The following is a 27,862-nucleotide window of genomic DNA, read 5'->3' on the forward strand; positions in this document are numbered from 1 at the left end:
ACACACACACACACACACACACACACACACACCTGTATCAGTGGGTCACAAGCAACTTCGCAACCACCTACTCCGAACCCCCTCTCTCCTCATGTCATGTGACCCCCTGTGATCTCTCCATGAGAACACTTGAGTGACAGCCCCCCGTTAAACACGACAGAGCAAACTTAACAGATGGCTTATAATTGGCTCTCCGCGGCTGGAGAGACTGCAGGTGGTGGTGAATTGGAGGCCTCCGCTTTCGGTAAATAGACAGTTTCTTTTCCAAACCACTTGGATCCATTCCAACCAACCCCCCCCCCCCCCCCCCCCCCCGCGAGCTCATGCTGGTCAGAACATGCACCACAATTCCAAAGAGGAGAGGTAAAGAAGAGGGTCTTGGATTTCCGCGGGGTTGCGGTACATGGATGACTTCCTGCCTCTTGCATTGATTTCTCCTTAATCCCCCACCACCACCGCTGTAGCAACAAGTAGGGTTTAAACGCTGTCCCCGGCTGTGATGGTACAGCCACAGACATCACACACGATATGTGCATCGACCGTAAGTCAAATCCCCGAGGGCTCTAGGGACATGTACGGAGACGGAGGCTAACCTTGGCAACGCTACCATGTGTGACTGGGAGCAGCGAGTTGCCACCTCACATGCATGCAGCATGCATGGTAAGGCCTATAGGTGGAGTCCTCCCTGAGTGCTTCGCTACATGAAGGAGCCTTAAGCTTTGTTAGTGTGACAGGGTTGCCAGACAAGTGGGGAGAAGTCACCACAAAGGGAACCACTTCCAGCGTATCCAAAGTGACTCACTTCCTGTGGGCTCTCCGCTTGCCTCATACTGTAGGGGGCACACCCAAAATAGGTTGGAAAGAGAGAGAGAGAGAGGGACAGAGAGAGCGAGAGTGTGAGAGGGAGAGATAATAATAGAGAGAGAGAGAGAGAGAGAGAGAGAGAAAGAGAGAGAGAGAGAGAGAGGTTGGAGCCTATACATCTACTGTGATGTGCCAAGCAGCCTAGAATCTGTCTGTTTTGTCTCCAGAGAGACAGAAGCTGAACTCCTCATGCGTCCAGTGCCATTCTTAAGACTACTGAAGGATATCAACCATGAGATCCAACATTGTTACATTGACAATTGATTTATCAAGCAAATTATGGGATGGGGTTAAGGTTAGGGCACGGCTTCTGCCCTCTCGTCAGCCTAGAAGCACGACAGGACAAAACGCTAAACGACCACAATTCAATAGTTCCTTAATAACTATTAGTTAGAAGTTCCTAAAACGATTCGCTTACCTGCCCCTGAATGGTAATTTTACCCATAATCCTCCTCTCTGTGGGGCTGCAGAGCATATGCCGGGTTCAATAAATGCATGAGATGGCGAATCGGAGAGAGGGACAATCAACACCACAGCTGTTTGTGATCCAGGGCCATAGAATCTATTTGGCCCCTAGTCCACCCACACACACAGCTTATTATACCCGTATGCTCAAAGCAGCAAATGGCATATGACCTTCACACACTGTGACAGGCTGGGCATTGACAAAATGCCCTCACAACAAACACCCCCCCCAACAGTCACAATTCAAGGAAATATAGAGATGGTTCTAAAATGTCCTTGGTTGCGTGCTTCAAAGACACGATATGGCACTTAAGCGAGCTGTAAAGCCTGAATGCACAAAGGAGTTAAAGCAATTATACTACGCTAGGAAAAGGGTTTCAGAAGTCATTGCGCCTCACCCCTAAGTTCTCTGGACGCTAATTACCAGCACATCCACAAATCCTCCTTACCCTTAAGGGATATCTGGCGTTTTTTTTTTTTTTTCTTGTAGGACATTTTTGTCAAATGACACTCCCCATGTAGGAATTGTGTGACCTTTTCACGGTGTAATGACTGTGAATTTGACTGTCCTCTGCTTGCATCACCAGGGAGAGTGACTTTCCCTGCTTGGGAGGGGCTACAAGTGGTGCAGGCCTGGTTTCAAAAGTCTTTGAAAAACGTTTTAATACTTTGAGCGTTAGCTTGAGCCTGCCTGGAGAGGTCTATGGGCGGGGTTTGCACTTTTGGGACTATTCCATTGGTTCAATTGTGCCAGGCAAACTCAATCAAGCACAGCTAAATATTTGAAATGATTGCAGGCTCTTGTCCCACACCGGCTCCAGCAGACCTGATACTAAGTCAATGATGAGGCAGAAGTGTAAGGGCATGGCTGGAACACAAGTCTACACACCCTGGGCCTCTCCAGGCACTACATGTGTGTTTGGATTTCAAATCAAACAATTACTATGAGGTTAAAGTAGAGATTCCCACCTTTTATTTGATGTTATTTGTGTACATATTGGTTGAACCTTTCAGAAATGTGTCAGGGTACCCAAAAGTAATGGGACAATTGGTTTATTTCTGGTAAGTCAAGTGTGTTCCATCACATCATTTGTGCAGGCATAAGAGAGCTGTCAATATCTAGTATTGATGCTAGGCTTGGTGGAGTGACAACCAAGGTCGCTTTCCTTTGATAGCGAAACTTGCAAGAAAATACATGTGTACGACCACAGCCTCAGAGAGAGTTTTTAGTACAGCAGGGAACATTGTTGCCCCTGTCCGGTCTTGCCTCTAGCCGGACAATGTGAACATGCTCGTGTTAGGAACTTAAAGGAAGAGGTCTGAATAAAGTTCTATTAGTTCGCCTATTTAGCTATTAAACAGCACATGTTTATTTTGCTTTTTTAGCATGTTATTTTAAAAGGACACGCAGATCAGAAAACTACGGTAGGCTTAGGGTGTCTTTTGTGTTTTTAATGTTTCTATTTATCAAACAGCAGTTGCCTGTTGTTATCTTATTTAAGTAGACTATTTATTCAAAAACAATATTTATGTTCCATGCGATCATATGGCAGGCACTTTTGTTAAATAAATGTGCACTTTATTTTATGCCTGCTGTTCTTGCTTTCTGTTGCATCAATAAATAGATCTTCTTAAAAAGGTTGGATGTGTTCATTAGTTATTCAGTCATAGCAACAACCAGTAGCGGACTAGCCATCTGGAGCATCGGGAGAATTCCTGATGGGCCGGTCAATCTGTGGGCTGCGGGGCCGGTGTTTATTCTGGCTCTGTCATGCGTTGGAGTTGTGTCCCCGTTGTGAAATGGTTATGATGGTTAGAACGATTATTTGCATGACAGCCGACCGTTATCCAAAATTCCATGATCGTCATAGCCCTAACTGTAACCTCATAGTAATTGTTTGATTTCAAATCAAAACTTTTGGGAGTAGAGCCAAAACAAGAACAAATTATTCACTGTCCCATTACATACGCAGGGCACTGCAGAATGTTTTGTGTGTAGCTTATGTGAACTAAAGTTCATTCATAAAGTTATGTCATAGACATGGTAATGACATCATAGCAACATGACTATATTATTTAGGTTTCTTTGGGATTTATAGGAACAAGCTGCTACATACCTTTCGCGAGCCCAAGCAGTTACCACTTGCTGTATGTTTGAATACTTTGCAGTACCAAAACATACTGAATCTCACCACATATAATGAAAGATTTCCACAAATCTGGGAGGCGGTGGTATGGGCCTGACTGGGGACTATAGAGAGCCTGACTGGGGAGCATCGAGAAGCACTGGCTGCAGCCTTCAAGCTGAGTGACGTTTGTGTCCTTTTCAAAATGCAGAGAAATAAAAAGCATCGTTCAGCGCTGGCCTCCACTGCCCTGGAAAGTATTCAAATGAGCTGCGTTTGCAGAGAGAGTACCGTCTCTGCATGTCCACCAATCCTATCTTGACCTTTCTAATCATTCAGAAATGTCTGCAGAATGCATTATGCAACTGAGCAGCATACCGTAGGCCTAAGTGCAGCTAAATTCTTTATTAATTTACTAGAGGCCTACAGGCCATGGTAGGTCAATAGGGCAACATTTGACAACATTTAACCTCCTCCTATTGACAGTAACTCCAGCAGCTTGAAACACTCTTTGAAAAAACAGGGTCTGCCTAGAACAATAAAGGGTTCTTCGGCTTGTCTCTGAGAGAAAACCCTCTGGTTCTACGTAGAACTCTACCTCTTTGTTTGGAACCTTTTTTTTTCTAAGAGTGTAGGCATCAATGTATGATATGTATCATTGCACCCGTTTTGGACCTGGGTCGTCCTCAGTTCAACCAACCACCTCCACTATGATAGAGTAGAAGAAGAACCTGCTATGTGTATGACAGGGAATGCCCACCACTGCCTAATCTGCAGTTTAAGCAGGCCCCCACTACCTCTGGGGCGTAGAGAGGACATACTGTCGGACTACCCCCATGACGCCAGGACATTGCAACGCTACTTCAAAGCACGCATGGTGAGACATTCATCGGCTGGGTAAACAACCATTTAAAAAATACCTCATATCTCATAATCAGCTCTATTCACAGTCGGAGCACAAGCAAGAACAGAGGAATTCGTTTTAATAACTGGTTGAATTCTTGACCAATTAGTACCTATTGTTCTTTGAACACAACTTTAAATGAGAGGAAAAGATGCCTTAGAGACACTCTGTTTGTGACAACATTTCATAAAGGCCAGATATTGTATATACTCCATTACAGGGAGATATGCCACTCCCTGTATTTACTACAGTTTTTTGCGAAAGACGGGAAAGATGGCGGCAGTCCCACGTGGGAATTTTTTGGACCAATTACCACGCAGTTATAGTTTAGCAGTTGCAGTCGTTGCTTGGTTCACGTGGCTAGGATCACGTCTTTCTCGTGCGGTTTCCCTAGAAACGTGCGTGTAAGACAAGAGTGGGAGGCTAGGAAGGTTAGAACAGAGCAAAAATAAAGTGTCTTTTTAAGCCATTACAATACATTTTAACAATCAAATGACCGCACAAAATGTTTCTACACACATCAGTGATATGAAAAAAACGAAAGGAAAAGTTGCTTATCTGTATCATTTTGGTGTGTGTGGAGTTTTTGTGGAGTTTTTGTCCTGCCTTCCCATAGACGACCTGTCTTTAAACGCCCAAAGAGGCGAAGATGGAGGTGGAGTGAACCTTTTAAGAGGCTTTGTCTAGGCCTATAGAGCATAGAGGGATTATACATTTTCAGTCATGCACTGGTTCTGGAAGAATTTCCCTCATTCCTTCGTTCAGTGTAGACAGTCAAAATAAATGATTGTAAATGAAACAGTATCAAGAACTTTGATATACTGTAGGGCCTGGAACAGCTTAATATCAAGATGCAAGATGTTCAAAACTAAATATCAAATCCTAACCATGAAGATATTCACTACATAAAAGCTAAAGCTAAATACCACACCAAACTACTAGGCCTTTATCTAATTTACAGCAGAGCTGTCGGATGAAGACAAGAGATTTTCAATTATTTTCATCCCAAGGGCACTGCCCAGCCTAGACTACAGGTCAATGACGGAATAGAAATGAAGACATAACAGACAAACTCTACAACACTTGGCACATCACACTGGATGTGTGGGCTAAAAACTATTTATTTCTCTTTCTCTTTCTCTTTCTCTTTCTCTTTCTCTTTCTCTTTCTCTTTCTCTTTCTCTTTCTTTCTCTCTCTCTCTCTCTCTTCCTCCCTCTCTCTCTTCCTCCCTCCCTCCCTCTCTCTCTCTCTCTCTCTCTCTCTCTCTCTGTCTCTCTCTCTCATTCTCCCTCTCTGTCTCTCTCTCTCCGTCTTCCTTTCTTTCTCTATATCGCCCTCTTCCTCTCTTTCTCTCTCTCTCTCTTTCTCTCAGGCAGACTGTAACAAAGCATGCTCAGTAGAGCAGCTAACATTTCTGAGACACACCTTATCCCGGGGCTGGAGATGTGCTGTTGATAAACAGTGATGAAAGATGTGATGGAGATAAAACCCCAACCCAAAACACCCCAACCGTCCTACCACACACACACACCCACACACACACACACACACACACACAAACCTACACAATGGTGCTCTCTGAACCAGTGAGACAGAAGCCTCTTTGTCCCTACCTCCACGTCTCTGCTGTCTGTCAGCGAGAGTGAGATTGGGTCTCTTAACAACACCAACACACTCTGACACTTTCATGCTTTTATAGGGAAACCAACAGGCCCAACCATGGTCCTTGCATGATAAAAGATGAAGTTGTAGGATGGTGGGTCAGTGTCCCCTTATTCTGCCTTCAGTGTGATGTATTATATCCAACCCGGTACCAGGTGGTGGCACTGATGAGCTTTCCCGATAGGTTGGTCACAACCTCAACCACTCACACACACACACACACACACACACACACACACACACACACACACACACACACACACACACACACACACACACACACACACACCAGCAATACAACCAGTGGTAGTAGCCAGTGTTCAGCACCAAACAGGAAATGGTTGACTCACCCACGTTGATGACGTTCGCGGACAGGAAGTGACAGCAGGGAAGGCTGGCCGTGCTGATGAAGGAGTCACCGTCTGTCGTCACGGTAACCCGGGACCTCAGAGATGGGTTGGGAGAGTTGGTTGCCATGGTGACCCCCCGAAAATGGGCCTCGGTGTAGCTGCCTGTCTTGTCTAACGACGTACAAAAACTAGAGAGTAAAGCTCTCAAGTAGGAACAATAACGTCTCTGAATATCTCCACAGCGCTCCCACTACGTTTTCAAAAGGTGAGTAATAAGAAGTAAACAGCTGTTCTTCGGCGACAGGAATCCCTGGTCAGTTCAAAGTTCAAAGGTCATGGGAAACGATACAGTAGGGTAATCCTATAGTCCCTCTGTTCCAGCTCCCACTGAGCTGAATATGACAGTGGTGTAGTGATGACCAACACCTAAATGTCAGCACTCGTTTATCCCTCGTAGCTAAGTGGTTCTGGGCCGCGTTCCAAACCAAACCTGGGCAGGGTTAGGAGCCAAGGGGGAGGAGACAGGAGCACAGTGACCTGCGGGATCGGAGAGAGAGACAGACAGACGGGAGATGTTACGGAGCCAACACCAAAAACAACCCACCAACACAGTAGGAACAGATAACGCGATTAGGCAGGTATGAAAAGTCACATGGTTTTCATGAAAGAACACGAAACATCCGCGCTGCAAAATAAAACAGAAACCCAAGTGATACGCTACAGTATGGCTCAGTACAGTACAGAGACAACGTCATGTAGTATGTCAACTGTTTCTGACTACTGGCCTCTGGGCTCTTGTAGAAGACCTTTGAATCTGTCTCAGAACACTTGTTAACTCAAATCATATGCCATGCCGCAAATGTAATTTAGTCTCGCAGCAGTTCGTGTTCTATTTATTTATTTATTTATTTATTTTCTTCTTTCACGTTTAATTCAGGACACATCATGTGAGTGTTTGCCCAGACGGGACCTAGACGGGGCGACAAATTCTGTTACAGCTAATTGAGAGATACGTCATAGGCTACTTTGATAAAGATCTGGATGGATATCAAGGAAAGAAAAAAAGAAAGACAGAGAGAGAAAGGGAGAGAGAGAGAGAGAGAGAAATAAGAGGGAGAGCAAAAGAGAGAGATTGATTGAAGTACATTCACAAGTTATTCATAACATGCCACAGAATGAATCTAGGTATCTCGCCTTAGATGAAATGAAACAGACAGAAGAAAAGGAAGATTGGATTTCCATCCAAATAAACAGGTGAAAAAATGCCTTTCATCTTCAAAAGAGCGACGCTGTTTTGGAGGGAGTGCAAATCCCTATTTATAGCGAGAGAGAGGATCAGTGTTTCTTTTAGGTGGGCACCAGCCGAGACACCTACTGTCTACTATGGCACAGGACCAGAGAGGACAGACAGGACCAGACACCTGGATCTAAACACATCGGTAGATACTTTAGTAAAATAATGTAACAACACCAGCACTTCCTAATTACACACACACACACACACACACACACACACACACAGACACACACACACATACACATACCCGTGCCCCAACTCCCTGCAGTCGCCGATCAGTCGCTGGCAACTCTGTTTGGTAATTCAGACATTATGCAAAGCATACGCACATCAATTAGGGAGAGAGAGAGAGAGAGAGAGAGAGAAATAAAGTTTGAGCCAACACATTCACTGTGATGTGCCAAGTGTCCTAGAGTTTGTCTGTTCTATTCCGTCATTGACCTGTAGTCTAGGCTGGGCAGTGCCCTTGGGATGAAAATGATTGAAAATGTCTTGTCTTCATTCGACAGCTCTGCAGTAAGTGAGATAAATGCCTAGTAGTTTGGTGAGGTCTTATCTTGGGCTTTTCTGTAGTGAATGTCTTCATGGTTAGGATTTGATATTTAGTTGTGAATATTTTGATATTAAGCTGTTCCAGGCCCTACAGTATATCAATGTGTTCATTCTGTTTAATGTACAATAATTTATTTTGACGATCTAGACTGAACGAAGAAATTAGGTAAATTTCTTCCAGAACCAGCGTATGACAAATGAAAATGTATTATCTCTCTATGCTCTATAGGCGTAGACCCACAGATCCTGTTGTGTATGAAATTGTGTCCCAAACTATTAAAGTAAAATATTAAAGTCACTCTCTAAGACGTATTTTCAAACTTTCAGCAGGGTTTGAAATTGGTCTTAATCTGACAAAACTCAACCAGTTATTAAAATTACAACCACTGTCATTTTGTTCTCCTACTGTGAATAAAGTAGGTTTTGTGGAACGATTTTTTTTAATGCTGTGGCACAGGACCAGACACCTGGATCTAAACACATCGGTAGATACTTTAGTACTCATAATGTCACAACACCAGCACTTCCTAATCACACACACGCACATGCACACACACACACACACACACACACACACACACACACACACACACACACACACACACACACACACATACACACACACACACACATACACCCCGAACTTCCCGCAGTCGCCGATCCTGCGGAGTGACAACAATTGGTAATTCGCACATTATGTAAAGCATACGCACATCAATTAGACTTTGAGAGACACAGAGAGAGAGATTTAAGTACAGCAGGATTAAAAACATTTATCACTGGCTCTTGGGCAATTTGGCTGTCTATAATTATTCTCATGTAAGTACAGTACTCTCGGGGGCAGCTTAGGCTCTCCTGATTCTATTACAGCTTCAATCTGGCCCCGTCCTTTGCTCTCTCTAACCTTGTTTGTCTGGGAATTCAATTTGAAACGGATTAGAGAGGATATTAGCATGTTGTTTGCTTTACTATAATGTCTTTATAGCTCATATCTTTGGCCTCAAATGTGAAAGATCTACAGAAAGAGCTACCGAGGACTGTGAGGACTGTCCAACAGACTAAGAGTAGTGAAAGTTCCATATAGAGACACTAGCCTCCCCTTATAGAGACACTGAGGGTTACAACATACTAATTGACACTACTGAGTGACGTTACACTGACTCACAATTCCATACTGGGTGTGCTCAGGCTTCCATATACAGTTACTGAGAATACTAAGAGATACGAAACACTGAATGACTGAAATACTGCCTGACATACCAATAATGACACAGGCAGAGTGTTGTGTACACAACAAATACACAGTCTAGAATACCAGTTCTTGAGGGCTACTCCTTGAGGCTGGATAAACCTTCACTGTTTACTTACCTTGGCATCATTGCCTTCCACAACGCATTCCTCAAAGTAATCCGACCATAGAGACGGGATTACAGTGAATACTGTTACCTCTCTATCAGAAAGTCCTCTTTAAGCTGCCAGTACTGTTAAGGAAGGTCAGAGTGTGTTGTCGTGAGGTGTAGCCTGTGTGTGCGGGTGTCTAGGAGTGAACAATGTGAATGAGCGGCAAGGTTAGAGGTTGGTGGTTGGTGGGTTGGGACATGTTCAGAACTGTGTTAGGTGGGCGGTCAGAACGAACAGAGGTTGACAGAGTGCAGAGTTTGACAGGCCCGGGCACGTTACCATTCACGCGCGCGTGTGTGTGTGTGTGCTTGATTGTGAATGTGTGTGTGTGTGTGTGTGTGTGTGTGTGTCTGTGTGTGTGTGTGTGTGTGTGTGTGTGTGTGTGTGTGTGTGTGTGTGTGCGAGCCTATTCGGGAGAGGAGCCTCTGTCGTATTCACTCACTCAACCCAGGCCAGGATGTTTACTTTCCAGAGTAGAGGGACAGTAAACACACTCTCAGAAACGGCAGCTAACTCTGCAACCAAACAGGACTATGGCTAAGTTTTGACCCAAAAGATAAAAAACACTCAATGTCACTCTGCTTCTTCCTACATCACTGCATTGAACAGACAGTAAGGTTTGGGCTTGGGAACTTTGTCAAGTATCTAAGTGGCAGCGATGTCAGCCTTCTACTTGCGTACATCATATTCTACTGTGCCTATGCAATACGCAAAAACACCAAGGCATGTTGTGTAAAGAATGCAAAGAAAGCTAACAGCCCCTTGTGTTCTCAGGCTGGACAGGTTGTGGACAAAATCAAGTAGGAACATGCTGATCTCCTCCATGTCACAGCTTCCTCACCCAGAAACACTGCAGAGGCAGTGTGTTTTTTTATTTATTCATTTTAAATCTGTATTTTTCACATTTATTTATACAGTTGGAAATAGAGAGGGAAACAGGTGAGAATGGGCAGGCCTGGGAATTACGTTTATTTGTTTATTTATTCTTTTAACCTTTATTTAACCAAAGAAGTCAACTTGAGATTTACATCTCTTTTTCAAGGGAGACCTGGCCAATAAGGAATCAGAACCCAGGACCTTGGGGAGAGCATAGAGTACAGACGTGTCACCAGTGAACCACAACCTCACCACATCCCTAATCAGCTTAAGGTCCAGTATGTAACATTCAAGTGTTCTTAAAGCATCCTAATGGTTGTAATGGCGATGTTTAATCGGTAGCAATCAGGTAATGAGATCCCTTGAAATAAATGTTTAATTTACGAACGCTGTTTTGGTCTGGAAAAAGCGCCTTTGAAAATAAAGTATCCTACCCGACACTTGGTTTGCATATACACCTCTTCGAATCGGGCGTGCATGCAGAAACACAACAGCTAATATCCGACACTGTGCAAGTCCATTTTGGGGGTTATATGATTATTAGGGAGGATGTTGTTGTTTGGATCTTCAAACGGAATTTCGCCACACTTGCCAGAGGTGGCAGATTTCCAACAAATGTCTGCGCTGCTCCTTGAATGGAAATGTAAAGACCTTGTCATGGGACTAGTTTACAAAAGCAACACTGTATAGTGATGACATCATGCAATATCCATGTAACCCCTCATAATGCTAGCATTGTGTGAACTGTGAACCATAAGCGCAAGACGTGACTCATGATTGCAGGTGTATGACCGCAATGACAGTGTGAATAATGCATTAGAAATGAGGTGTCATAGAGTGTTTCAGTCTGTCTCCTAGGCTGCTGCTTCTCCTCTTCTGGAGAACTGTATTTTAATGTTGTGGTCTGTAGTGTGTGTTGTTGTGACTATGTGGTCCCATTGAGAGACAGAGGGGCAGGTAAGAGGAGGGAATATGTAAGGGCCAGCTCTTAACCGACAACCTGTTTATCTGTGTGACAGGGAGGGAGAGAGAGAGAGAGAGAGAGAGAGAGAGATAGAGAGAGAGAGAGAAAGAGACTGAGCATGTGTTTGTGTTTGTGTGTGTGCGTGAGTGTGTGTGTGTGTGTGTGTGTGTGTGTGTGTGTGTGTGTGTGTGTATACGTGTGCGCGTGCATTTGCCCGCCCGTGTGCGTGTCCTCCAATTCACAGATGTTCCACACTGATGGATGCTGACACAATGGCCCTTTCTTTAATTTTTCCCAACTCTAAACCTTCCTTTTACAGCAAACACACACAATGGCTGTACAATACAGGCTTTCACAGTACAGTATGCCCGACACAGTACAATACGGCCGATACTGGGGAAAATGTTTATATTTGAACATAATCAGGTTCTTTATGGGGCAAGTTCAATCATATGGACACATACAGTATATAAAGAGGAGTCATTGCTTCTATCTCTCCAAAGTTGTGTATGTACAGTACTCGCTATAAAGTAGCATGTCACATCATCTTTGATATCTCTATCATTGCTGGCATTGTTACATTTTGAATAAACAAATTTGTTGCAAAAGTGGCAACTTTTGTTCATGAGACACAGTTCATGAGACACAGTTCACTTAAAACCAGTAGCCTAGTTCTTAAACTTTGTAACCCCCCCAAAAATCACCAAAAACCATTCTGTGACCCAGTCTTGAACTACTACCTACTGTAAGAGGCACCAACTGCGACCAATCAGTTGGTCCTGACCCACCATCATCAACATGAACCACTGACTTAGTTTACACTGACTGACACGCGCTCTAAAAACCTACCCATCGTTTAATCATCCGCCCTGGAAAACATAAAACAGGTACTTCATTCACTGTGTGTCAGGGTTTCCTGGTACCATATATCAACCTTTAGCAAGAACACAAACGGAAAAGGGTGTTTCCTGACTAAATACACAGGTTTACAACTGATTTACGGCTAGGTGGGATCCACCTTTAGCCTGAGGCACCGCTAGGCTAGGCTAACTCTTATAAAAGTAGCTCTACAGCAAGATGATGCAGAGAGCGCACACATGCTACTAGGCGCAAGCCTACATGACACTTAACAGTGTATTGAACAACAGCAGAGGGGAGATAGTCAGTTTAGAAGATAAATCAGTCCCCTAAACATGGTGAATCCTGTTCAGGTATTCCCCCTCCCCTTTCCAGGGGGGTTAAATTGTTCTCTGTTGTAAATTGTTCTCTCTTTCTTTTTTTTATCTCACTCATCTGTGTTCCAGGTAAGGTGTTGAGTTTCAGCGCAAGAAAATCCCCCCTTAAAAACCTCAAAGGGCTGAAAACCTACACCAGGGACCAGGCTGAAGAGAAAAAAACTGCGTAAAACTCCACAAAGGGTTTAAAAACCTGCTCTTCCAATCAAGCACCGCTCTAGGGAGAGTTTATCATGAAATACAGCACAGTCAGTTCACATGGCTTGTTTTAATGGTGACTGTACTCAAGAAAACTCAAAGTCAAAGCACACACCCACGACTGAACTGTTACTATGGAGTGTACGGTATCTAAACAACATGAGACAAGCCCTGCTAGATAAATAATGTGCAGTCAGCGCACCTTTGTACCAACACTGATTGTCTTGTGACAGAGCCAGGTAAGAGAGATGATACAACAGTACTTTACCTTTTTGCTGAGTGGAGAGAGGCTGTACTTAGCTTTGACGGTGTGTGTTGGAGTGTGTCGGTTGTTACACTGCCACCCTTGACGCCTTCCAATCTGTCCTCACACACACACTTACACAGGGCCACTTTTGTACAGACACACACACACACACACGCACGCGCACACACACACACACACACGCACGCACGCACGCACGCACGCACGCACGCACGCACACGCACACACACCCACACACACACACTCCTTGCTCCAGCACCAGGAAGTTGCACGTCATTTGAAAGAGCTTTGTCCACAGTGGGTGTTCCGGCTCGGTGCGTCAACACAGACAGACATGTGAGGGCAGAGCCTGGGGCTTGTCAGGGAGGCTACCTGTACATGGGATAGGGTGTGAGAGTGTGTGTGTGTGAGAGAGTGTGTGTGTTTGTGTGTGTGTGTGTGTGTGTGTGTGTGTGTGTGTGTGTGTGTGTGTGTGTGTGTGTGTGTGTGCCAATGACCACCAAGAGTGATGAAAAAAGAAGGTCTGGAAAGTCATGCTGCAGATAAAGTAAAGGAAGTTGGGGGCACACGCAAGAAGCAGAAGTTTATTTGCTTCTAATTAGTCAAACAACTACTTAAAAAACTAAAAAAGAGCAGGCTCCAACATCTCTCCAAATACTGATGGATTAGTTGTAGCTGACATTGATTCTCGTTGGTGTTGTGAAAATGTATTTCCTATTGACACTCTCTAACGAAAGTTGTTGAGTCTATATAGAATGAAACATTGACTAAAATACGTTATAAAAGGTTATGCTCAGATTTCATTATTACAAAGAGAGTGTTTATAACCAACTCAAAATGGGCTGTTAGAGACCTGTTTTGCTAAGGAGAGATGGGAAACCTGGTATAGGCTGTATTTGAGAGTCAAAAGTACATTTCTGGTAGTTTATTTCCAACTCGGATTGTGTTTGCCTCATATGCATGGAGCAACAGACTCACAAGATGGACCTATCTGTGACGGTATTTGAAAAGGTCATGTAAAACCAAAAGCTGATGCCTCAGATGAGACATACAAAACAGTAAGAGGAAAATAAATTAATCATAGCCCAAACAAAAGGTCAACGCGACACACAAATCTTTCTGTTTTGCATTGGGTAATACTATTCCCTCTTCATTATCAAAGGAACATAATCAATTGTATTTTCGACATCTAGATTCAATGTCATGTCGGGACTTGCTGTGATTTTCATATCAACATGGAAATATGTTTTTAAATTATGCATTGGAAGACACTTCGACTTGTTTGGCTCACAGTTCAAAACAATTATTGCACATTCCCCATAGATACAAAGTGGTCTACACGTTTTAGTTTTCACAGCATTATCCACGCTAAAGCTTTAGCTAAATTGTTTTGATTATTACTACATCATATGCTGCTACACTGCTCATACTGTAACTATTTATTCTGCTATAATGCTACTGCTACTCACATACTGCTATACTGCACTGCTATATATACTGCTTATACTATACTATATTATACTGCACTACTACTGATCATATATTGCACTACCTGTAAATACTGTTCATTGCACTTTCTGCTATTTTGCACTTCTGGTTAGACGCTAACTGCATTTCGTTGTCTCTGTACTTGTACTCTGCACAATGACAATAAAGTTGAATCTAATCTAATCTAATCAACACATATCAAATTGCATGTATTACTGTATGACACTACCATGTAAAACAAACTGATTACCAACCGTTATACATTTTTGTTTGTTTACCAAAGGTAAACAGGCTACTTTCCATAATTAAGTGTGTTTGTGTGCTGGTTAAACACACCACTAATACCAGGTAGACTACCCTCACAAGTACACATGTAATAGGTACAGTAAAAGTATTTTGTGTGTCTGTAGTTTCTAAACAAAGATACTGCAATGCATCAACATGACTTTGGTGGTCTTGACTGAATTCCAGACAGTGTCTGTAAAAGTCATGAGTCAAAGGTGGGAGGGATCCTAAGCAGATGTTACCAGGGCTAATTATGGAAACAAAACAACCTGCTCTATGTCTTTTGCAGGTGTCGCGGTGGCTCCCACATTTCCTCTCTATTGTGTGTGGGGTCTGCTAAGGATGTCCCATGCAAACAGAGAGCTGACATGAGCATCATTATCAAAGGATTACTTCTCCATTAATCAAGATAGTCCAATAAGGCTTACATACATTCCATCCAGTGTTGTAGAGCTGGGCTAAGCAGGCTACATGAAAGTGGTACAGAATCTAGACCTTTATGTAGTTTTCTAGTGCAGCATTGTGGAATGTTAGGGGTCATTTAGTCAAGTCAAAACTGCAGTGACATAGACAGACAGGAATTATGACATACCTGTAGTCCAGTAGCTCAGAATCTCACCATGGAATCCAATGGTTTGGTCCCCTCCACTACTGCTAACAAGCTCTCCCTGCATCTCGCTCCCATCTGTAACAAGTCACAAGTGTCTCACAACAAGGGGAGAGAAAAACTCCACCTCCTTCTAAACTGTAAACAAAGTTCACTTCCTCCTCTGCAAGGCAGCAGACAAACATGCTCCTCTAAGTATCATATTCAGACTGTCCAAGGGTTGCTAGCTATCATTACAGAGACAATAAATGATCAAGATATGTATAAAGCATATCTGCCTCCTGAACTAGGCGGCCGCAAGGTGTTCTCCTAGTGGTAACAGCCTGGCTCAGATACCTGCACTCAGGGGACAAAGAAACTGGTTCTGCAACTTCCAGACTACAGGGCAGCACACAGGCCTATGAATGAACACCCTCAACCCAGCTAGGAAAAGTGCACTAGAACAGCCCAGATAATGACATACACTATGAGAGAGATACTACTGGTTGTATAATACTGATGATGAAATTAAACACATTAGTATTCATCAATAAATATTTCAGTAAATTGAAAAACTCAGATGATAATATATTAATTAAGTCATTACTTTTTTTTATTCAAACAAGCAGGTCAAAAACGTTGCAAAACATCTTAAGATCAATCAAATTTATACAAAATGATTTATACTAAATACATTTATACTAAATACTAGCTATGAATGATAGTCCTGAACTGTATGTTAATTGTTCTAAAAGTAGTTTTGAAGTTATTTGGCAAACAAGTCTATGTCACAGATCATCTATGGTAACACCAGTAGGTTACAAGTATCACGCTGTCATATCTATCCAAAAAGGATTTGGTACATAGATATATTGTTGATGACATGATTTGTTATTAACTATTATTATTATCAATGGTTGTTACTGACACATGTACCAAAAAAACTATTCTTTCTTCTAGCATTGTGACTGCCTATGGCCCCTGGTCTGAGCATTGATGACTTTATCTTATGATGAGTGATGGATAGATGATTCACTTACTTAAACAAATGTATTTGTTGTTAGTCGCTTTGGATAAAGGCGTCTGCTAAATGCCATAAATGTAATGTAAATGTAAATGTAAAATGCACCATGAAGGGGCGCTGTAGCCCCGCAGTGTTTTTTTGTTATCGTTGGCTGTTTAGAGCGACTCTTGGTCCATGCTACGTCCTGTTAGCCTACATGTCAAGTCGAGTCAACCAGTACTATATTTGATCGAATGGAAAAGTGTACTAACTATGCCAAAGTATATTGATTGATTCATCAACTCTTTCTGCAGCTTGGACTGACATGATTTCGTGAATTCGTTCATGTCGTTCATTCACAATCAATGCAGGCAACTACTCTTGGGATTGCTAAACTCAAGCTAGCTAGCTAGCAGTCATCCAAGCAATGCCCCTCAACCCTGCAAACCAACCCCAGCTCATCCGCTCAAGTCAGAAAGACGAATATTATCAAAACTGTCTGAGGAACAACGCGAATGAAGCTTTCCAGACACTTGCAGGCAAGTCAGCCGAATCAAATGATACATGCATGGCACCATATCATCTGTCAATACCTTTATCTTATTAAATGAATATTTCAGACTTTTTTTTCTTTCTATTTCCCCTACTACAGGGTCGAAGAGATGGCTGGACTGGAGGAGAGAGATAGAACTGCTGTCAGACCTGGCATACTATGGTTTAACAACATGCTCTGGTAAACAACTTCACCTTGCTCTCCGGCATCATATTGGACCATACATAAAGGCCAGTGTGATGGCCAGCTGCGTGTTTTATTGTAATATAATGTCATTTTAAACCCTGTGTTCTCCAGGCTACCAGACACTGGGTGAGGAGTACGTCAACATCGTCCAGGTGGACCCCACCCAAAGACGGGTCCCATCCAGCGCCCGGAGGGGAGCCCTGGTGTTCTTACACACCTTTGCGCCTTATCTCCTGGACAAGCTGCTGGTGTGTCTGGAGAATGAGCTGGAGGAGGAGGGGGGGGGGGGGAGAGGCCGGAGGGCCGTGGCCAGCCCCTGGAGCCCCGGAGCCTGGCTGAGAGGCTGGGTGCAGAGGGCCGTGGGCCTGCTGACGGAGCCCCAGAGGAGGGCGTGCATGCCGGGTGTGTTCCAACAGGGCCTCACCCTCCTCCACAGGGTGCATGTGGCTCTTTTCTACGTCAACGGGGCCTTCTACCACCTGGGGAAGAGGACGGCGGGTGTCAGCTATGTGGGTGGAATCTTCTATTTCATATGATTGAAGGGCCAGGGTTTTATACGTGTGACCTGACTAGGAAAGACTCCAGGCCCTATCCATAGACTCATAACTAAGGCCCAGGGTTTTTACTCCATCCTGGAATATTTCTTGGTTGTCAGGTTTTGGAAAGTCTATGGGCCCTATTTATTCAGTATTGACCGCCATATAGGTGCGTTACAGTATGAATACATTTTAACTTAAGTTGGGCTCATCAATTCCACCATCAACAGCATCACCTTACACTGCATTGCAGTTAAATACAATGTCTGACTTAAAAGTAGGGCCCAGAGAATTTCCTGACCATGTGACCTGACCAGGAAAAACTGAAGGCCAACTATGACCAGGGCCAAAACTTTTTTTCCTGGACAGAGGGTCACATGGTCAGGGAAATCACATGGTATGAATGTACTTGATGCTGAAACATGGCGTTGTTTCTCACTGTTTCACTTCCCCGGTCAGCTGCGGGTGCGTGGCGTGGCGGGGGACGACCAGGCCGTACGCAGCAGCTACCGGCTCCTAGGAGCCGTCTCCCTCACGCAGCTGGCCATCACACTGGCCCTGCAGTTCAACAACTTCAGACAGAGGCAGAGAGCCAGGCAGGAGTGGAAACTCCACAGGAACCTGCCCTCCAGGTACACAACACATTGTAGGGAAACATAGTCTTTATGTGGACTTCAGAATTTCACATATTACATTTTGCATTCAAGTCACGTTTTTTTTCACAAGACATTTTGTCCAAAGCACAAAGTACATTTGTCTAAGTCAGTGAATCAATCATACATCAGTCATCGTAAGTAAAACCTTTGATAAGAACGAGTGCCATCGGCAGTCACAGTGCTAGAGAAAAGGACGAATTTTATGGAATATGGGTAGAATGTCATTTCTATGTAGAATTCAAATGTTCACCTGAATTATTCATTTGTGTCAGTGGGAGTGGGAGGAATCTTGAAGGTCTGCTATGTGATATGGATCTCAAGTGATAAGACATTTTGACACTTTGCCCATAAAACATTTTTTGTGTGTGTTTGTGTGCAGTTCCCAGAGTGTGGAAACAGCCTCCCCCCGTGCTGCTCGCTGTATCCTGTGTCTAGAGGTGAGGAGGCACTCCACCTCCACCCCCTGTGGACACCTGTTCTGCTGGGAGTGTATTACAGAATGGTGTAACACCAAGGTGAGACACCGCCTTGTCTGTTAATGTATGACTACAATACTAGTATACATACACCTGTAATACCACAATGACATCACATCAGTATAAAACCAAACAATGCAGGTGTACCTCTGATGCTGAATACGATGGCATTGATATTGCCCCTTTGTCTTTAAATAAAGAGTAGTGGTTAAGACTTTTATTGGATGGCTGTAAAGTATGAACATGACTGCTCCTTTCTCTTTTCAGACAGAGTGCCCCTTGTGTCGGGAGAAGTTTCAGCCTCAGCGTCTTGTCTACCTGAGGAACTGAAACCACAGACTTGTTCTAACCTCATGCTTACTTCGCACTTACACTATGTATACTTTGTCATCGTAAACGCTGGATCGCCACAGTTGGAACGGTGAATACGCTGGTAATGTTTGACGTTTGCACATATCCACTTTGTAGCCGAGGATGGCTTGCAGTTGTTCTGCTGATGCCAATCACTGACCTGAGGTAGAACATTGCAGCCAAAATACTACTTTGTCTATTGTAGTTCCTCCCGCTTCTTTACAATTAGACATACATTTACATTTACATTTATGGCATTTAGCAGACGCCTTTATCCAAAGTGACTTACAACAAATACATTTGTTTAAGTAAGTGGATCATCTATCAGTCATCATAAGATAAAGTAATCAATGCTCAGACCAGGGGCCATAGGCAGTCACAATGCTAGAAGAAGGATTATTATTATTTTTTTAATTATTATTATTTTTTATATTAACAGGAGAGAAACTTGTAGAGGGGGTGAAGAGGTCATTAGGAGGGACCGTTAAGAACATACGTTACTTGTTGATCGAAGATCGTATTGAAGTTAAAAGCATCGAATCACACATGCAGTGTACGCATTCCTCTGATGTGAAAGGCAATTCTGGAAAATGTCACCACTGTTCCATATTTCGTGAAACAACAGTTAAGTTATCTCAGGTGTGGAAAAAACATGAGGGTAAAGCGTTTCATGTAAATATTGATCACATTACTGCATCTCTCCAGTGTTTATAACACTGTATTGTGGTATTTGAGTGTCATTGATGGTGATTCAATTATGAAGTTGATTTTTCTTTGAGCAATCCCTTGTTCAAAATTATATGTGAATGTATTAATGCTATGTATTGGGCAATCATTCATCATGTGAAATTAATCTTTAATAATATGAATAATTTTTGGATTGTATCAGTCTAATTTATATTTGGAAAAATCTTCATGTGTAATTAAAACATAATCTAAGATCAATCTACTTTTGTAATAAAATGCAGTAATACAATATCATATGTTTGTCTGTTATATTTGTTAATCTTAGTGACAGAGAGCAGTTTTTCAGTTACTACGACTACTCTTTTGCCTTTTAGATGAATAATGAATCAGATTACATGGACAGGAGTGACCTGATCGTAGATCAGCAATCCTACTGAGAGACGCTTTATGAATGCGTGCACAGGTCTGACTTGACAGACATGTCCTTTCTTATTGGTACATTTTCCCCTTCACATATCCGGTTATCTCTCCTCTCTGCTGTCCCTTCTAATCACCTGCTCTCCTCAGGGTCTTCTGAGAAGCCTGGTCTCTTCTAGTTTGATTTTCTCAGGGGACCCCAACATCAGGCCCTACGTATGCCAGTCCCTCAAGAGGTCCCCACCCACATGATGTATCCAACCTTCCTTGTAGTATGTGAAGGATGAGGCCCCGCTTAAAATCCCCTTGGGGTTTTTCACCTCATTCTGCACAATATGTTGTTTTTTTTCCTCACCTATTCACCTGTTTATTTCTGTATTGTTTTTAAAGTGCAGATAAAATCAAATCAAGCCTCAGCCCACATTAACAGCCTCATTCGAGCAGAATCCTATTGATGAACCAGTGGTAACGCCTAGTTTAGAGTAGCCTATGTATTCATAACATTGTAACAACCATATAAACATAATTACATGGTAATAACATTGTAACAATCAAGTTTGTTTGTTTGTTTATTCAGATCTATTTTAACCCATATAATCTTCCCAGTGTACAATAGAAAATTGACAACATTACAATGAGTCAAGATGCATGCATATGAATGTAATCAATCTCAAACTTCAGGCTATGAATGATGAATACAGGTTATTATTAATATATTATGATGAATGTAGGTTCTCTGTTATGACAGAAAAGCTTGAGCAAAGATAACCTGACAAATCAGATCATGACCCATTTCAAAGGTCCTGTGGATAGTTGTGTTGGGATGGGGAACCCCTTATGATTTAATGACGTAGCTACTGTATGGAAACATGAGGGGTTGTGAGAGGGGACTGCAGTGCACTTCAGCAGGTCAGAATACTGCCCCTAAAACCTGTCCGTTCACCTGAAGAAACAGCACTCTGTGTTTGTTTAGAGAATACATAAAACAACGGCGTTCGCTGACTCGCAAATTGTGGTAAATGAGAGCATTCTGGACAATTTAAACGATCATTTAGCTAGTTCGATAGCTAGCTTGCGAACTTTACTTCAGTCAATGACCCACCCGTCTTGACACTTGCAGTGTCACCTAGCGTACGTGTAACCAAGGTAATCTGTGATTTTAAGTTTACTTTGTCGCAATAACAATTGGAAATGAGTGTACAACATCATCGAAATTACTCCGTACTACTCGAAATTAAACGTGAGTTAAGAGATTTAACAGTGGGCTATCTTTGGCCAATTGACTTGCTAGTGAAGTGCATGTAGCGGTTTGTAATCCGTCTCTGATCCTCTTAGCTGTCAGGTCCATGTGCGCATCGGCAGTGCAGACAACTGAGTGTCTTTGATGTCCTCATTTATTCGGAAATGTATGTACCTTTGATAAATAATTTTGCCCACTGAAAAGATAAATATTTCATACTAATGTCATAATATTGTTTTACGATCAGATTCTTATTTTGTATGTAAAGAGAAAGATGTAATAGAAAACTGTCATACAGTAGAAGCTTTAGCTTTTAAGTCTTTGTGTCTTGCTTTCAGAATGGCTTGGAATTCCCAGAGAGGTCGGGGGAGGCGATGTGCAGGCAATATGCCCAGGAGGAAGCCTCTGGTCCAGAGCAACCTGTCTGTCTGTGGGGACAACCTGGACGAACTCCTGGAGCTCCTCTCGTCTCTCAACCAGGACAAGCCTTCCTACCTGTGCAGCGCTTCTGATGAGGATGTGAACAGGGACACATGTAAGACGGAGTCTGTCCTGAGGCAGAAACACCTCAACCTCAACACTGACTTGACAAGTGGCAGTTCCAATAGGCACACAAAGCTTGGGGAATCGCCCTATTTGCAAAGTCAGAAAAAATCCAAGGACAATTTCACTGACAGGGATATCATGGTGCCAAGATTGAAAGGATGTGCATCTTTGGGCTCTAGTCATCCTTACTGCTCAGCTGTGAATAGAAGTGACCGTGACTGTCTGAATGGGTGTGAGACATTTAACATGGGACATCAACAGCAAACGGGGAGAGGGAGTGCTGCTCATATCCAAGAAGTCCCTCTAAAGATCCACACAGCTTCGCCACCTTTAACGTTCTCCAGAGATGCTTCATCCTACCCCCATTTCCCTGACGTGTTAGAAAAGCGTCAAGGGGAACACGTTGAAGTATGCTGTTTAAGGCGTGCCCATGCGAAGCAGAGTGAAAACCTGTCAACATTTCAGGACCTTCTGGAATCCTCCTGGACGTCTGCAAGCTTACACAGGTCCATGCTGGACCTGGAGATAGGCTTATCATTTGTGAATCTGCCAGCTCAGGCCCCGAATACCTCTGGAGACTTTTCCTTATCTCCTGTGGTTGAATCTCCTTTAGAGAAGGACCGCCGCGGCCCTGCTGTCTATTGCGGTGCCAACATCTTGTGCTCTGTCTTCCACCGTCACAGCGGAGATGGGAGATACTCCAACAGGGTTGGTTGTCCCTCGACATGTCCATATATGGTCAACAAGGAGACCTACCAGTGTACAGATCCCCATCCTCATAGTGACATCATGAGAGCTACACCACAGTCAACAAAGTTCAATTCAGAGAGTGTGCCAACAGTGTTATTTGATCCGTGGAGCACGGCTGAAAGACAAGCAGAAAAGAGGACAGAAATGTTTTCATCTTCCATGTGTGGCCCTGAACTACACCCAAATAAGGAGTGTTCTTTACCGGAGACCCTCTCTCAATATAACTTAAGAAGCAGACAGAATAGGATAGAGGTTGGCATATGCAATGCAACATTGCATTGTGGGCCCTCAGGTAAGTCAGGCACATTAGAGAGCGGACATCGTTTCTCTCCCCAGTCTGCTCACTTAGAAGGGATGGAGACGTTGTTTGACAGGCCTATGGTCACAAGTATACCGACAATGTCACATTCTCTCACATGGAAGGAAAGACTTGGGACGAGGGAGAATTTGGGTCAAACAACCCTCAAAACAGCTCAGCTAAAGAGAAGCACCCGGAATGTATCAGGCCAAGACAGCAGAGTTCACCGTGCAGGCGCAGACAGAGATCTGAGAATTGGCCATGCTGGGAGAGCAACATCCCCTAAAGGCTGCTACTACCCATTAGATAAAGCACATACATCCACATCACTAACCATGCGGACATTGAAAGGAAGCGCCAGCGGTGACTATCCCAGTGAAAAAGAACAAAGAGGAAAATACTTAGCTGCAGTTCAGCCGTCTCGACCTATGGTGGGTTGACATCTAAACGTCTTTGATGAATTCTAATAGGTTATGTGTGTGTGCATGCGTGCGTGTGTACGTGCGTGCGCGCGCGTGCACACGGTGTAACATGAGAACAGCTCACTGAGCACTCTTTAACCCCTTCCCTTTGTTTGAGCAGGCTCCTGACGCCTCAGAGATGTGTAGCCCTGACCCTGTTGAGACAACAGAGGAGAGGTAAGTAGGATGGGATCTGTTATACGTCTCTGTCTGTCAGAAACACAATACACCATGATAAGATAGCCCATAAAACGCAATAGATTTGTCGGGAGACACATTGAGATGCAGGGCAGGGGTGAATTCCTTTTTGACTGAGACTATTTAGGCCCCTCTATGGGGATTTAATTATTGGATTTATTGAAGGAAACTTTTGACATGAATCTATATAATTTGGCCTTAATGTAAACTGTATAGGTACAGTTTACATTAAGTACATACATAATATATAATATGAATTTAAGAATGTCATACATAATCAAAGGGGCAATCTGGGAGTGCCTCCCACTTTTTTGGGGGATGGGGCTGGAAAAATGTAACCACTCTAAAAGTCATAGACAGAGCTATGGATACAAGGACTGACCATCCATGGAGATAATAATGACAGTGTTTTGTTTACAATTACATTGTTTACAAACAATGGAGTAAAACAAGCTAATATTTTAGGATCTAATGGGGTAAGACAGTTGAACTCAATATATATCATTAATCTAAAAGTCCAAAAATGGATGTCCCAATCCATTTCATCGACTAGTCTAATTTAAGAAAACAATTGCATCATCTCCTTAATCGACTGAATTGAAATGGATTTGAACGAAGCCCTGGTTAGTGGAGCACCGTTTCCCTCAGCTCTTGGTGCTGACCCTGGGGGGTTGACGGTCCATGTCTCAGCAGGTTCCTGGCCTTGTACAGATTCAGACTCCTGCTGAGCTGCTTCAGGATGTGGACGCAACAGTGGAGGTCACACACGCGGGCCAGACTCCAGCACAGAACACACTTACTGAGCCAGGGCCTCTCTGCCCTGAGGGGGGCCGCCCTGACCCACCGCGCCCAGACAGACACCCTGGCTAGGAGCACAGACGCACTGACTCTCGCCCGCTGCTTCCATCAGGTAACTCCAACTGTACATTCACACCAGAACAGAGACTCATAGAGTGATGTTTCACAGCTCTCTACTGGGGTACTGAAGTGTGGTTTCCATTGGGGTTTCCAATGTGTTTTACAGTGGGGTACAATTGTCTTTTAACTATGATGCAGGTGATTATTGGTGATGACTGCTGATAATGTTGATAATGACACCCCAAACTCATGACAAAGTTTATTGAAACATAAAAATAACAACAACAGCGAATGTGGAAAGTGGCCAATGGTAAGCTATTTGCAGTGAAGGTCAACGGGGAAACTTGACTTCCTTAACCCAGTAGAGAGGTATGACTTCAGATTTCTAGGATTTTACCGCTTCCGCTGTGAGTACCTATGACTTCGCCGATCCTCCACTTGGAGGTGTTCCTTCCGGGAGACATAATCTAGGTGTTAGCCAATTTAGCAGTTAGCTAGCGTGACATTCTCTCCCGCTATTGGTACGCCACTGAAGTCTCCCCAAAATGTGCATAAAATAGAGCTTGTTCCTATTATGATCATGACGTCCAACTGTCAAATGGCTCAGCTCATGGGAAGTCACCAACATACATTGACAATGACTGATCTCTGGCCTGGGACTAGCTCACCCCATCCACCACCGAGGTGAACCATCTAGCTGAGATGGATGGGACTGTCTGCTCTTTGCTTGTGTGGTCAGGTCGGTCTCACAGTAACATACTTTATGTGACATATTCCCTATAGGCAAACTACTTTCAGCTATAGCTAAATAAACTTGTTTAATGAAAGGTTATGAGTCAGAACTGACACACTGCATTTTTCACTGCATAGAATGACAATAGGATGTTATTTCTCTACCTTGTCTTTCAGTAATATGTCTTTAAACTATGTCCCTCAGGCCAGATTTGTTCTTAGGCAGTGATGTCCCCAAATCCACATTGAGGGTTGCCATTTCCAACATTTTCTATTGAGGTCATTGCAGTGTCATACCATGATCTAATGACTACTTTCCTTCAACGGTTCATCCTTTATTTATTGTCTCCTGGTGAGTTAACATTTTGTATCAATGTATTTTGTATTTATTTTTAATTGTTTAAAGTGACGAAATGAATAAAAATTGTTGTATCAGTTTATAAAGACAAAAGGTTTTAGGCAGGGCAAAACAGACCCAGCTCTGCCTATTAAACGTCAGGGGAAACGCTGCCTGAGGCTAGTGGTAACTCAATTCTACTGTGTGTCACTTTGTCAAACTTGACCCACTTTTTACAGCGAGCATGTTCCTTGAATACCATTCACAGTTCTCTGCTGTCTGTGATGACTTGGGTATAGTATTTGCCAAACGAGGAGTACGTAGACTTCACTGACGTAACAATGTTAAACCGTGCCTCGAAAACGACTGTCTCTCCTTCAGCGCCTCAGTCTTCCTTGTTGTTTCCACCATACGTGATGAAAACAACCGTTCTTTTTCTCAGTGGAGGAGGTGTGTGGAAGAGAGGCCATGCCTAGATGTTGGCTCCGCCCCCGGGGGTGGCGTGGCGGTGGAGCGCCTACGGAGGCGTCTGACCCAGCGCAGCGACGCCTTGGTGGTGAGGACGGCCTACTGTGCCTGGCGGAGACACGTCCAGGGCAGCCAGCTCCGCACGGCCGCGCTCATCCACTACCAGTAAGGCGCCCGCGTGACCTCTGACCTCTGCTCCGATTGGCTGATGGCTTCCCAGCCAATCGGAAGTCCCACCGTAGTGGACGACATGGCACCGCTCATGCTGTCACACATGTAATGCTGTCACACATGTAATGAATGACAGTTGAACTGTGACCCTTGAGTGATATTTCTATGAACAGCACAGATGACAGGCTGAGTGAGCGGAGGAAGTGGAGTAGCGGTGACAAGGAATAGTGTATAATGGCGTACAGAAGATATGGAATGATACCGCTGTGTTAACGATGTCAGGAATAGCATCTTTAGAAGTGGCTGGCCATGTTCACCTCTGCAACACTGGCTTAACCAATGTAGAAGGTTTTAAAGCATGCCGTAAGTTTACCTATGTACACCGTGTGTGTGTGTTTGTGTATGTGTGCGTGCATGCGTGTGCGTGTGTGTGTGTGTGTGTGTGTGTATGTGTGTGTGTGTGTGTGCGTGCATGCGTATGTTTCTCCTCCACCAGTCTGACTTTGCTGTGTAAGCACTGGCTTGTGTGGAGGCAGACTGGATCGCGGTGTCGGTTCAGGGCCCAGCAAGAGCAGAGGGCAACCCTCCAATGGGATCACAGGCTGAAGAGGCGGGCCTACACTGTGTGGAGCTCTGATTGGGCCACAGCCCACCAGGCCAGGCATCACCACAGGTAAATCAATCAAAAAGGTCTTTCCTGCTCTGGTCATGTGGTCAGAAAAAACCTTGTTGCGTAATGGAATGCAATTCATAGTATTCACAGATGTTACTTTAGCCAAATTTGTGGGCTTTTGTATTCATAGGCTATCAATTGTCTTTGATCGATTTTTTGCACCTGTGAACTGTGAAACAAATAGAACAATACAGTTGTTATACAGTCAATTGTTTTGACTTTACTTTGACTTGACTTTACTCATTTTTGCCACTGATTTGCTATCCCTCACTGTGATGCTAGTTGGGACATTGGTGGCCGTTTGACACATCATGAAAACACTAACAAGCACCCTTCTCCCCAGGGTGCACTGCTTGGCCGCAGCGTGGAAGGTCTGGTGGGCCCGGGCCTCACAGAGGGAGGAGGCGTGCTCAGTCCTGGCCAATCAGAGCTCTGCGTTTCACAGGAAGAGCCTATTGCAGCTCACCTTTCAGCTGTGGAGAGAGAAAGCGGAGTGGAGCAGCCGAGAGAGGGACAGACTGCGATGCATCACCAGGTCCTTTATCTTTTTTTTTATTATGAAGATCTTTCAATTCACGACTTGAATTTCAGTTCACTTCCCCGGCCAAGGTGAGACTCACCTGCTACAGTATGTACACCATTGTCTATTGAATAACCTGAAACTCATCATTACTGACTCCAACTGTCTAAATCCATGTGTAATAATAAAGTCTCTCATAGACAGAACTAGTGTCTAGACGAGTTGA

At 43.7% G+C, this 27,862-nt stretch overlaps 2 protein-coding genes across 3 annotated transcripts in view; one reads left to right on the forward strand and one right to left on the reverse strand.

Moving 5' to 3' along the window:
- Positions 1-15,811, reverse strand: part of LOC310808452 (1-phosphatidylinositol 4,5-bisphosphate phosphodiesterase eta-2-like) — a 148,522-nt gene extending 132,711 nt beyond the window's left edge. The window contains 2 exon segments of the mRNA XM_083675357.1: positions 6,373-6,909; positions 15,526-15,811. Coding sequence (XP_083531483.1) covers positions 6,373-6,499 — 127 coding nt within the window. The 5' untranslated portion in view covers positions 6,500-6,909; positions 15,526-15,811.
- A 931-nt stretch (positions 15,812-16,742) lies between these two features.
- pex10 (peroxisomal biogenesis factor 10) lies at positions 16,743-20,242 on the forward strand. 2 transcript variants are annotated; one of them, XM_083674562.1, is made up of 6 exons: positions 16,743-17,061; positions 17,175-17,255; positions 17,373-17,770; positions 18,257-18,429; positions 18,833-18,968; positions 19,197-20,242. In XM_083674562.1, exons 1-6 carry the CDS (start codon positions 16,950-16,952, stop codon positions 19,257-19,259), a joined length of 963 nt encoding a protein of 320 aa, XP_083530688.1. In that variant the 5' UTR covers positions 16,743-16,949; the 3' UTR covers positions 19,260-20,242. The 2 variants fall into 2 exon arrangements, with proteins under 2 accessions (XP_083530688.1, XP_083530689.1); XM_083674563.1 differs by having other exon boundaries at positions 19,201-20,242.
- The last annotated feature ends 7,620 nt before the right edge of the window (positions 20,243-27,862 follow it).

This window comes from Argentina silus, assembly GCF_951799395.1.
Source record: "Argentina silus genome assembly, chromosome: 8".
Lineage (NCBI taxonomy): Eukaryota > Metazoa > Chordata > Actinopteri > Argentiniformes > Argentinidae > Argentina > Argentina silus.